The sequence below is a fragment of the Malurus melanocephalus genome, unplaced genomic scaffold (genome assembly GCF_030028575.1).
Source record: "Malurus melanocephalus ecotype Western Australia unplaced genomic scaffold, MMel_1.1 scaffold_157, whole genome shotgun sequence".
In the NCBI taxonomy this organism is placed as follows: Eukaryota; Metazoa; Chordata; class Aves; order Passeriformes; family Maluridae; genus Malurus; species Malurus melanocephalus.
The window spans coordinates 367106-379828 of record NW_026623389.1 but is presented as its reverse complement, the minus strand read 5'-3'; the positions used below and the strand labels follow the sequence as shown (position 1 = coordinate 379828).

The 12723-nt window shown below is 34.5% G+C and overlaps 1 protein-coding gene across 3 annotated transcripts in view; it reads right to left on the bottom strand.

The window, feature by feature from the left end:
• ATP8A1 (ATPase phospholipid transporting 8A1) overlaps positions 1–12723 on the bottom strand; it is a 105192-nt gene that overhangs the window by 67681 nt on the left and 24788 nt on the right. For all 3 annotated transcript variants that reach the window (XM_057371756.1, XM_057371757.1, XM_057371755.1), the window contains 5 exons: positions 8775–8886; positions 7768–7933; positions 5454–5581; positions 3396–3473; positions 957–1045 (listed from right to left, as the gene is read on the bottom strand). In XM_057371756.1, coding sequence (XP_057227739.1) covers positions 957–1045; positions 3396–3473; positions 5454–5581; positions 7768–7933; positions 8775–8886 — 573 coding nt within the window. The remainder of the gene's footprint in view (positions 1–956; positions 1046–3395; positions 3474–5453; positions 5582–7767; positions 7934–8774; positions 8887–12723) is intronic.

The following is a 12723-nucleotide window of genomic DNA, read 5'->3' as shown; positions in this document are numbered from 1 at the left end:
TTACATATTTTTTTTYCTAAACATATTAGTGATTATCACTAACGTATTATTGACTAATGGTAGAAGAGTGTGATTAAAGTTACCAAAATACCAAATACGTAATGACAAAACTTTCCAATAAGTAATTTTGAATTGCACAGGACTGTCAGTACTATATTTCAGGGACCTTATTAGAGATTCTATTCCAGAGTACATGGCCTAATGCTATGGTCACAGCATAAATCTGTGTAAGACTRTCATTCTGTATGAATTCAATGCTGAAATAACTTCTGAGAAGTAAAGTATTTCACATTTAGCTCCATTTCTAAATATATTGTTCACTGTTCCTAAACCTGACTCTTCAAAAAACAGCAGAAGCTGAATGATTTTTAGAGCTTACCAATCATCTGAAGGAACACAATAATCYTCAGGCTCAGGGCAATGGCTGCACAAGAAGCAAGGGAAAAACAGAACAGGGAGAAGAGAAAGAATCACAAATGCCAAAAAGCTGGATCATGCATAAAAAAAAAAGTAGCTAGTTAGTAAAACTAAATTATTAAAAATACTTTTTCAACTGTTTTCCTAGTGCCTAGATTGTAATAAAAATTGCAAAAATATGGTGTGTCTCCTTGGGCTTCATAAACTGCAACAAACCAAGTTCTTGCAAGTATTCTTTCAGGCTTTTCTTTTGTAACATTGACTAGAGTATACCATGGCAAACGCATGCATATTTAAGTTGSCTTATAGCAGAAAGCCTGTGGTAACTCAACTATTTTTGTTTCTGTGCAAAAGGAGATGTTGTGACAGAAGTGATGCTGTCTCTTGTGAGTAACATTTCATAATCACAAAAAGCTGACTGCTAGTAGATATTGTCATGTGTAAGTTTATTTTAACTGTAGTATTAATCCACGGGTACATATGGACAGAGGCATATGGCAGAGGCACACAGATGAAGGAAAGTAGATAAAAATACCTACCCATATGCAACTCCTGCTACAGTACACTTCTTAAATTGCATGATGTTGCATGTCAGGGTACCCGTTTTGTCAGAAAATATGTATTTGACCTAAATGAATGATAAAAACCATGGTACATTAGCACTCAGCAGTTAGTGACATATCTACATGACTATTCATGACTTTCAACACATAAAATACTTTTACCTGCTCTGCAATTTTCACAGACTACAGAAAAAAGGCCAACAACAAAACCAATACATAAACATGGCAGATGCTCAGCCTTCATATCCATTTCCAAATAAATCCATCAACTGAGATGTCAGGACACTTAAACTTGCTTCAGTACATGGTGCTACACTTAACTATTCCCCACTCTACACATTGTTGAAGGGAAAGAAACCAGTGAAGACCAATGACTTTGCCAGTMAAACAATAAACTCCTGACAGAAAGCAGTATGGTAAGAAAAGTATCTACATTTATTTCTAAACCCTTCCTTTTGACATAGAGCTATCTTCTTAAAGCTGAAATGTTAGCAAAAGAAAACAGTACAGAAATGCCAGATTAMAGGAAAAGGAGAAATATATTTCTTTCTGCCTACACTAGATCTCCTATTTCCCTAGCATTATAAAGACTTCTACTCCAGAAACTACTAGGTAAAGCATTTTAAAATTCAAAGCTGAAGTACATGAACCTGGGATATTTTTAAATTTAGCTTAAACCTAATCCTAAGAAAAAAGTTAATATATGAAGAAATGAAGTCATCTGTGATGAAACGAAAGCTCTATGAGTCAACTTCAATTAATTAAAATTTATTTCTAGTTAAAAAAAAAAAAAATCCAAGGATTAAATAGGAATTAACTACATTACACSTGGGACTAATAGAGCTATGTATTAGTAAAAATGTTTCTGAGGAATTATGACTTAGCCAAATCAGCAGTTTAGAAGAAATCTTCTTTCTGTGTCAGGTTGATGCTGCAAATTTTCTTTTTGTATGTGTGTGTGGGCACACACAAGTGGGAATGGGCAAGTGGGAATTTTAGCCAAGAAAATTCAACCTTTTTCCCCAACACCAAAGTTTTGCCTTTCTTAAAACCTGAAGATCTCTTGGGGGAAATCTTCTCTTTATTATGTAAAACTCTCACATACTTCCATGAAGAAACCTGCTCTTTTTAACAAAAATCTGCTCAAATTAAGAATCAGTCAAAAAAATGAAAGTGGAGATCCCAAGAAGTCTGACTAGGTCTTGGTGGTGAAGGAGAATTTGATAAGAAACGTAAGAAATGAAGACAAAAACTACTGAAGTCAAAAGGAAAGAATGTGTCTGGGAATGTGAATAACAAACACGCTGCAGAGATAGAAAAAGCAGRTAGTGTAAAATGAAACAGAAGGAAAGCTAAGATCAACAAAGACTCTTCCTCACTAGAGGAGCTTGTACTTCCCTTTAGGACAGGAAAATAACAAAATTTTCTGCATATACATGTCAAACCCAGCAGGCAAAGGCCCTGTTCTCTTCTATGCAGACCAGTCATAGAACATGTTAACCTTCAACCAGTTTTTCCATATTTCTTATGTATTCTAGGAMTGCCTTGTATAGGCTAAAACCAAGTTATTATTTATCAGTTTTGGAAAGCTAGAGATAACTTTTACATTCCCATGTAATAAAGAATTAGTAATGAAAACTAGGTTAGGAAATGCAAGAACATGCAGACTTGTATTCATAATACAATTGAAATAAATGAGCATGTGATTTATTTTCCACAGCAAGAGTTTCCCATCACCAGAGTAGCAGAAAGCTTAGCATGTTTTAAAAGCAAGACTGCAAATACAATTGACTGAAAAAGAAAATATAATGTGCAGCTCTGTGCCCCAGACACACTTGTACTGTCATACTTTCATAATGTGAACAACATAGAAGTGATCACTTGTGAAAAGTCAAACTGATTTTACTGTATTAAAAGAGAACTCCAAAGCAAAAAGAAGAATTAAGCCCAAATTTAGTTCAGCCATGAGCCACCATTCCATTCACAGCTTTCAGTCTTCAGTGGCAAAAAAGATGACACGTATAAAACTGGAATTCAACCCTAAGATTCTCACTGTCTCTTCTAAGAAATGCACAGCATGTGGAAAAAAAATGACATACTGAAGACAAACACTTTAAGTGTATTTACTGAGGCTAAATTTTGTGCCACAGACAGCCTTAATGCTCTAAATCCCTGATTTTTTTTTAAACTTTGTTGATAACACTTCAGTCTTCTGGGATTACCACATGCACATTGATAGAGAGATTGTTCATTTAATACTGGTTTTAATTCGCCTATATTTTGAAGTATTTTTAAAAATATCTGACAAAACCAAGAGAATAAAAATAAGCAAATATTAAGACAAGAATATGTATTTTTAAAATAAAACCTCATATGAATAATTCCAGTACACAGAACCATTATTTTTTTTTCTACCTGCCCAAGTTCTTCATTGAGATTGGAAGTACGAGCCATCGCAGCAGTATCTGTGGGTTCATAGTGCATGTCTATGTCCTACAGACAAAAAAAACCGCATATATTTAAAAATCAGTCTTCCATAACTTCTTACAAGAAATCTAGTACATTAATAGAAAAAATAAGTGTAGAAGAAAAAGAGCTAACATGAACAGATCTTTGGGTCTTTGTTGAATATTTACTTTAAAATATAGAAAATTAAGAATTTAAATCTACAATTTGGTAACTGTTTCATAGCACCAAAAAAAGAAGAAATTAAAACCATCTGACTGCTCACAGAAGTATTTCACTTTTAAAATAAAGCATATGCTTCACCTGCTACTTCGCATGCATTCTTATCTACGTCTGTATGGCATTATCTCACACATACAAATCTATTTCACACATTTGATCAAAGAATCAGATTGAAGTGTTCAGAATACTATGATAGACTTACATTTGGAAAAAAAAAATGGAAGGCATGCTTACATGGCTTCACTGCCACCCCAAAGAAAGTAAACCCTTTGTTTTCCTACGAGTTCATTAAGAAAAAAATTAGAGGATGCCAAAACGRTCTTTATACATTTCGTAAGTGATAATACTAACAGACACTGTCTTTGTACAATAAACCCCACTCCACTTAAACTATGGTTGTGCTTGGAAACAAAATAATAAGCAAAATGAACAAAAMCCCCAAAACATGGGGCAAGTCTGGAAAGAAAATATGAAACTGGACAAAACTCCCCAGCACTGCAAAAAACTTTCTTCTGATCATTCTGAATTAAACTGATACCTGAATATCAATAATGAGAAAATAAAAAGCACAAAACCATTGTCAGAGAGGGAAATGTTATAGTTCATGGCTTAAACATTGATGTGAAAAGCTGCRCCACCGAAGCGGACCTTGAATGAGCCCCCTGACGGAAACCTTGGACTGTGAGTTAAGCTGCCTAAGAGAACTTGAGATAAGATTAAGAAATGCTTTTGTTCAGTCATCTAAGGTCTGGGAAGGAATGGATAAGGCTGGGAGAGCATCCACAGGAAGACCAAGCCCAGCAGCTGTCCTGAAAATCATCACTCACTGGATTCGGTCTTCTGCAGGCGGAGGCTGCAGCCCTCAAGCTTTTCTCCTGCTGTCAGGTTTGCACAGACTGCCCCCACCACCAAAGAGGGAGGAGGAGGAGGATCTTGGGTGTGTAGTGCAACCTGTGGTCAGTGTAYACCCCTCCTCCATTTCACAAACTGACTCAGCTGTGAAACAACCCCCCCCCTCACCCCAGGAAAGCCAAATCTGCAGAGTCATTCAAGTGAGGGGCAGCTGAGGAGGTGTCACAATCCTTCAGAGACCCCTGAAGCGCTCCCCAGACTCACCCCTGAGGCCTTGCACCAGAGCACTGCACGTGATGCAGTGATGTGACTGATAGAGTCTTGCAAGGGACAGTGCCAAATTTGCCCTCCTCRGGAGAGGCCCAAATGTCAATTAATCCATTGAAGTCTATGCTTTTGGCAGGGGACCCTCACCACCAAGAAGACCAGGTGGGGAAGATTGACATGTCCTTCAGACCCATGGAGTGGTGATCTATTTCTAATTAATCTATCTCTCTCACTCTTCCTGTCCCCTCTACAACCGCTTTTTTTATTTCTTTCTTTTTCTCTCTCTCTCATTTACTGTTAAATAAAATATACCAATATTTTGGTATCAACATTTAACCTTATTTGGTTTTAATCCCATTTTGGGGAATATTCAAACCTGAAGTTTGTATCTGCAATTGACAGAGAGCTCACTTTCCTCCTCTATAATGAAAGGGTCATAACAAATATGCTCCAAAATTCAACCTGGTGCAGCTATAAGAGCAAYAAATAAAATAATTTATTATCATCTCCTCAGATTCCACTAATAATAAATAAACAGCATACCTAAGTATGTACATTTAGAAAAAGCCTAAAAAAATGTATACATAGACAAGCAATCCAGCATTTCACTTACTTGTAAACCACTTGATTTTAGAAATCAATGCATATTATAAAAATAATATTTACCCAATTTATAAAATATGCCTGGATAAATTTAACGACTTCAAGTGTAACCAACAAGCTGATTGGAATAAGATTATTGAAGAGAATGATAAAAGTCAAGAAATTCAATCCAAAGTTGCTTGCTCCACCATCTGCCAAAAAACAAAGTAATCAAATGAATATTTGAGACTGCACTCAGAAGTATATATATATATATGTAATGTGTTCACAATATTGCATTAATAGATGATTTTTAAACTGTTCTGAGAAGAAATTTTGGAATTAATTACATTGTCAGTTGCCTGTAGATATGACCATGATCAGAGTTAAGAATCTCTACCATAATAGTGGAATTCAAATTCAGAGATCTTTGCAATCATCTCCAATTTCTGAAGAACACACTTACTAGCCATTCCCTCTTTTGCTAAATYTTAAGATCAAAATCTGGGAATATCTATATAAGCAACCAAGTTCTAAACTCAAAATTTTAGTTTTATATTTTGAAAGGGGKAAATATGTAGTGGAATGAATTTTTTCTCCATCCACCTTCACAAAATCATATACTCTCTCTCAACAAAGCAAAATACTATGAAAAAGATAAATTCACATCCCATGACAGGAAGAGATTAAATTAGAGAGTTTAGGGAAAGTTCTAAAATACCTGGAAATGTGAATATTAACATATAAAACATGTAGTTTATACTACCTTTTCCTTTAAATTTTTAAGTTTTCCTTTTAAAGATAACTCTAGCAATAGCACCTCATAGAGGATGCAAATGGGAAAGTAAAGCAAAAGAGTAAAAGATGGGGCTTGCCTGTCTGTATTCAAAGAATATTAAAAAAAAAACAGCCTCAGATAGGTTTCCACTGCCTGTGCAATGTGGATTTGGTTGTTACTCTAAGATCCAGGAAAGAAGGTTTTGGAAACTTTAATAAATTCAAGTATCAAATGAATCACAGAATCACAGAATGAACTAGGTTGGAAAAGACCTTTGAGATCCAGTCCAACCTATGACCTAACTCCATCTCATCAAATAAACCATGGGACTGAGTGCCACATCCAGTCTTKTTTTAAACACATCCACAGTGACTCCACCACCTTCCTGGGCAGATGATTCYAGTGCACAATAACTCTTTCAGTGAAGAATTTTTTTCTAACGTTTAACCTAAACTTCCCTTGAAAGGCCAGGGAGCTAAAATCTAAACGCTAAGGGGAAAGGAGAATAAAATGCTTCTTACATATTAGAACTATCTGGTATCAGAACAACTGTATGCTGAATACAGCCTCTAAGGACACACCTTACAAAACCCAACACAATTTCATTTAATCATGGGGCATATATATAAAAAAAAACAGAGATGGATAATCAGTTGAGAATACACAAACCAAAATCTCAAATGGCCACTATTTCATGTTTCTTTTTTCAAGAATAACAACAATTTATGAACTGCTTCACAGCTATGCTAACCACATAATAGCCAACATATTCTTAAAACTTTTCTATGTCCCAAAAAAAGAAAAACTGAAGCAAATCTAATGCAATTCTTTGATACTAYTGAAAATTGTCAATATTCTATGAACTATTTCACTTTTTCTTACCTCACTAGGAAAACATGAAAGTTAAAGTTTCCTAATTTAAAAAAGKAGTTTCTTTCTCATCATTAAACAGAAGGGAAGCAAGGTTCATCACAAATGAAGACAGAGAAACCTCAGGGGTACCTTTCAATCAGAAGTCCACAGAGGGTCTGTGAACTTGYTGCTGTGAAGGTCTATGTTAACATCACATTGCCTTGCATACATCTTAAGTACAGCTGCCCAGAATAATATGTTAGATGAGACCTCTCATACCTCTTTTATCTTCTTTAGGAGAAGTCTATTAAGTTCTGATATTAATTAGTTAAATTCCTACACAGTAACCATTACAAAGCTACAGCATGTCTTCCTTAGACAAGTGAGTTTAGAAATTCAGGAAAGTCACTGCAACTTCAAATGTAATCTGTTGGTAACAGCTCAAAGTGGTTTTAGTCTGATGTGTAGGAAACTGACTGTTTATGCCAGTAGAATGCTGATACAGACCTCASCAGGCTGCAGAGATGTAGTGCCTGAAAGAAGTAGAGGCAAACAAATAATCTCACCCTTCCTGAATTTAGCAAAAGCTCAAAATGGCACAGTAAGGCAAATTTTATACTTGCTGTGATATACCTAGCCTAATAACTTAACAACCAAAAAAGAGAGATTGACAAAAAATCCACTGTTCCGACGAAGGTAATCATCCTCCTTTCCAAATATGAAAGGCAACTGAATACTAAAATATTAATAAAGTAATTTAAATCTTACAATTTAGATCAAGATACCAGTCTCTTCCACTATGCCTTCGGTTCCATATAGCTGAACCAATAGAGCAGACCAAAGACATGGCAATAAGGATGCAGAACAAAATCAAAATCTGAATATTTGTAATTCGTTCCACATTAGACATTTTAAGAGGTGGACTTGTTGAATTCTGCAAAAGATAAAAAACAACAGCGACTATTAAATATTAGATGAGGTTACATGCTTCTTGCATTTCAAATTACATGTTATGTATCCTTTTCTAAATATTGTCCCAAATACATCATCATCATAAATATCSTGTTTTACTTTCAGAAATACCCATCAACTTATAATGTCTGAATTACAGCATTAGGATTGTAACACAAGAAGTTTAAACAATCACACAGAACATTCGTAATACCAGTAGTTAACAGTGAACATTAAAAATGAATGTGCATTCATTGCACCTCATCAGTAGAACAGGAGACAGCTGCTCATACAAACACACTTTTTCAAGCAACTATTTTACAAATTAGGAAAGCAATAAATACAATATAAATGACCAATCTGAAAAAATTCTGTTTTTTCTCAAGAGGTACATCTCAATTGTGACATTTCAAAACACATTAGGCAAAGTAATTTCAGTCTCTTCCCTTCTAATTTTGTTTTCTGACAAGAATGATTACCTTTGTACTTGAAAGAAAGCTCCACATGAGGACAATTTTAGGGGTAGTCAAAAATAAAAAAAAAAGTCAGACAAACTATGATGACTGAATTTGCTAATAAAATAGTTTTCAAAGCACAAGTTACAAGAGGGAATCAATGAATATACTAATTAGAGAAAAACTACTTTGGGAGTAGGTGACTTAAAAGAACAAGAAATTGCTTCATTTTTATTGCTTTTAAATGTATGAAAAATGCTCTATTATTGACATTTTACTGCTATTTTGAATCAAGCCATGTTTCTCTACGATGGAATGATAAATTAAGGTAATAAAGTAGACAGCTTAGACAAAATCTAAGTTACAAACCTGCATAAGTTTTGTGTCATGTCCAGTATAGACAACTATCCCGTGAACCCACTGAGTATTTCTCAACTGAGCTCCTCGTAGAAGAATCTGATCAGATCCCAATGGAACAGTACTAGAAGTAAGAAGTTTTACATTTTAAAACTAAACCAATCAATGTCAATGAATAAACATAATCAGCAGTTGTCAAAACCAATTTCTCAAAATTTACATGGTTATTGTTAATATATTAAGAACCTAATTTTCATAGTTAACTTTTTGGGAGTTTTGACAGAAAACTTGACAGTTAAAAAAACAGGTCAAAAACTCTAAGTTTCCAAAAATATTACTTATAATTTAATTTTTATTACGGAATACTAATTTCAATATGGTACTACTAAAAAAAGCATACTGAAACTAAAAACATCTAATTTTTCTGTGATTGGTGATTACTAAGCTATTTCCTAAATGGTCTCTTACAAAATTAATTTTCAAAAGCAATTTTCAAATGAAATAATTTTGTGAACTTTCTACTTAGTCCACTCTTCTAGTAAAATAAATATCCTTTATGAACACAGTTATTTAACATTCACAATAATATTTCATGTGCCTTCTTTAAACTGCAAAACCAGGTGTATTTTTTCTGTTATTCTTTCAGAACTGTGTGTAGCAAAGGAGGAACATACCCTTAAAAGACACTGGAAACACTGAACTGTCTTAAGTTCAAACAGTTGACTTTATAAACATAATATATGAGTTTTTCTTAAAAACATATTAGATAATTATTACTCTTTTTCTCAGACAAACATGCCCTGGTTTTGTATTCTTCTTGTTATAAATACCAGCTAGCAGTTCAGATTTGKCAAAAGGGCTCCAGTGTTTGAAATTCTTACCTAACCTACTATCTTGACTTGTTTGAAAGTAACACATTATTAAGATCACAAATTAACTGATTAAGGACAGTAAACGTATCTGTGATATATAAAATATAAAGCATMTAAAATAGCCTTGATTTTTAGTAACATTTTGGGTAGCTCAGTATAGTCAGTCTCAGTGAGCAAGAGTCAGGTAATAATTTCTTCTGGATCATCATGTCCTCTTCCCTCCTCTCATACCAAATTTTAAGATTCATACACTGTACGTTGAATTATTCTGCTCATAAAATTAAGAGTAGCAAACACACACTTTGGAATCAGTTCTTGCAGAAATTGGGACAAAAAGTATTCTGGAAAAGTATTTGAGTGCTTTTCTATAAAAACCAAACTATTAACAAACACCACCCCACCACAACTTGGTCCACTTGATTTCTAGGAAACTAGCACAGAGCATACTAACTGTTAAAACAATTCCTCTACCCAGCAACTAAGCATATCTCAGCAACAGAAATGTTGAATGCTATTGCCATGGGAAACACTTTCCAGGTGCAAGCACTGCATCAAAAGAAGATATTAGAAGAGAAAATGGAAATGTAAAACTTATTTACTGATATTACATGTATTTACTAATACTTGCWTTCCAAATCTGTGTTTGAAATGTGTTCATATCATGGCAAAACTAGGAGACTAAATGTCCTTTCAAGTATGAAAGGAACCTATGGGGTTTGAATTACTCAAGAATCATTAAAAGGGATTCCTGTTGCCACCAAAGACTGCTTCTGCACCAGTATTTATTTGCACTGCTTGATCAGAACCCTTGCAAAAGTTTAGAACCATTCAACAATACAATACAGACATTTCAGTTAAGGAATGGATTCCCTATCATTCTAAGAATAAACAGATATTTTCATCTATTAACACAAACATTGAACTGTGGAACTCCAAAAGACTTTCTGTCCCTTTTCCTGATAAATGAGAGAAAACCAGAAGTCAAAATCTTCAACTGTTAAATCTTGTACTCCTTCAAGAGTCAGGTAAGTTCCAAAGCTCTTTCTACCACTTCCTGATCTTTCTCTTTGTTTTCCCTTTCTAAAACCTGTGAAGAATATGTAGTAATTTCTGCTGCAGAATCCACTGACTTTTTTTTTTTTTCCATCAGGACAGTGGCTCTTAGATAGATACCATTCTTCAACTTGGGCAGGACTTTATTCTGCAGTATTTTACKAGGAAGACATCAGAAGAGAATAGGAACCAGACGGTGGGAGCTGTCTTCAGTAGYACTGATACAAAGATGAGAACAGACAGCAAAGCACCCAGGGACATGGAAAGTCCAGATCTACCAGGTGCCATGTGACTACTACTCAACATTGTGATCAYAGTCCACTGTCCAATGAGGTAATGTTGCAACAAGTTGACAGAGATCTCAAGTTTCTTATTTCCCAGCCTCAGCCTTCTCAAAACTGATCCAGCTCACCTGATTTCTCTTGTATTTTACATCAGTGCTGACTCCCACCAAAATGTTTGGGTTGTATTCAGTAAGGAATGTCCTCAGTGGGAAGAGACACTTTTTGAATACTTTCCTGACAGAGATGTCAAGTGTATATGAAGAGATAAAATTTCTGAGACACGTGAAAAATTACATACCAAAATGTTTTTGTTAACAAGTACACTTTGCTATTATCCAAAATTTTAAGAGTGTCTTCAGAAAAACATTTATTTTAGGTCTGGATAASCAGAATCTGACTTTGTTTTGAACAATGCCCTCGTGATTTTCTGAACCATTGTCTAGTCATAGTTTCGTTAAAACCAAGCTAATTTTTCTCCTTTCTCTAGCTAATTCTCTTCGCAGACTAAAACCAAGTTAACATGCTTCTGTATACTCATGAGCACAATAAAGAGCTGCACACTTTGGCAATGAGGGTTAGCTCACTCAAAAGCTGAGGAGAGCAAGAAAACTTTTGCCTCTCTTAGTTCACAGATTTAGCCAAAAGGCAAAATAACTGTAGTGGTGTTGTCTCCTTGAATACCGGGTATCCAAAAGAAAAAAAAGAAAACCTTTTTTTTTTTTTTGAGTTGCTCTCCCATGAAGGGAAAAAGAAAAGACTGAAAAGGTCAGCAAGATACAAAATTTATGGTACTCCAAGGGCTTACATTAAGTGAAAGAAGAGTGAGATACATTTTCAGTATTCCCTATTGCTTTTGCAAATACATAAAATGGTAATGGATAAAGTGCAAATCACAATTGCTGGACCTACATAATCTGGTAGGAAGGTCTAAAGTTCTAGACAAATAAATACCAATTAGATGAATTTGCACTCCCTCTAATTTGGGCAGAAAAATAACATATCCTTGATTTTCAGGTTGAAGTAAGGCCAGGATCCAAAAAGAGTTACTTACCTGCAATTCTTTTTCACTGAAGGTAAACATTATATTAGAGCCACACTTTTGGAACTATCCTACTGCACAGGAACTATGGGCAAAATAACCCAAACCAGAATTTCTCAAATAAAAATTGTTTGACAGCAGGTGGCGTGCTCCTACACATTCTTGAGGCAAAATAGCCATCAGCATATTCAATATCTAKTTCTTAATCAATTTTTAAAAAATAAATTATTAGATTGAAAAGGAAAGTATGTTTTTCCTTCTAGTCAGGGAGGAAGAATGAATGTGTGGATCTGTTACAACTATTACCTTCAGAGAAGAATTACAGGTAAGTGTTTTTCTCTTCTTAATGACAAATACAGTGGAATTATAACATCCACGCTCTTGCGACTGAAAACTCCAGGAATGCATCTGTAAGAAATCAGTAAATAAAAAATGGAATATTAAGGGGAAAAAAAGAGGCATTTAGCAATTAGTTAGTACTATATGTATCAGTCTAAACCCACAAATATGAACAATACTGAATATGGAGAAACAAATATACACAAAACAAGTAAGAAATATTGTAAATCTTTGAGAATGAAGGACTCAACAATTCTGTATCTAGAAATAAATCTTCTGTGAACCTGCATAATGCTCTGAATATCAGTATTTGGTAAGCATTTAAATATTTGAAGAATTTTWAAGTAGTTGTGCAAGCATGTCTATTGTGAGTG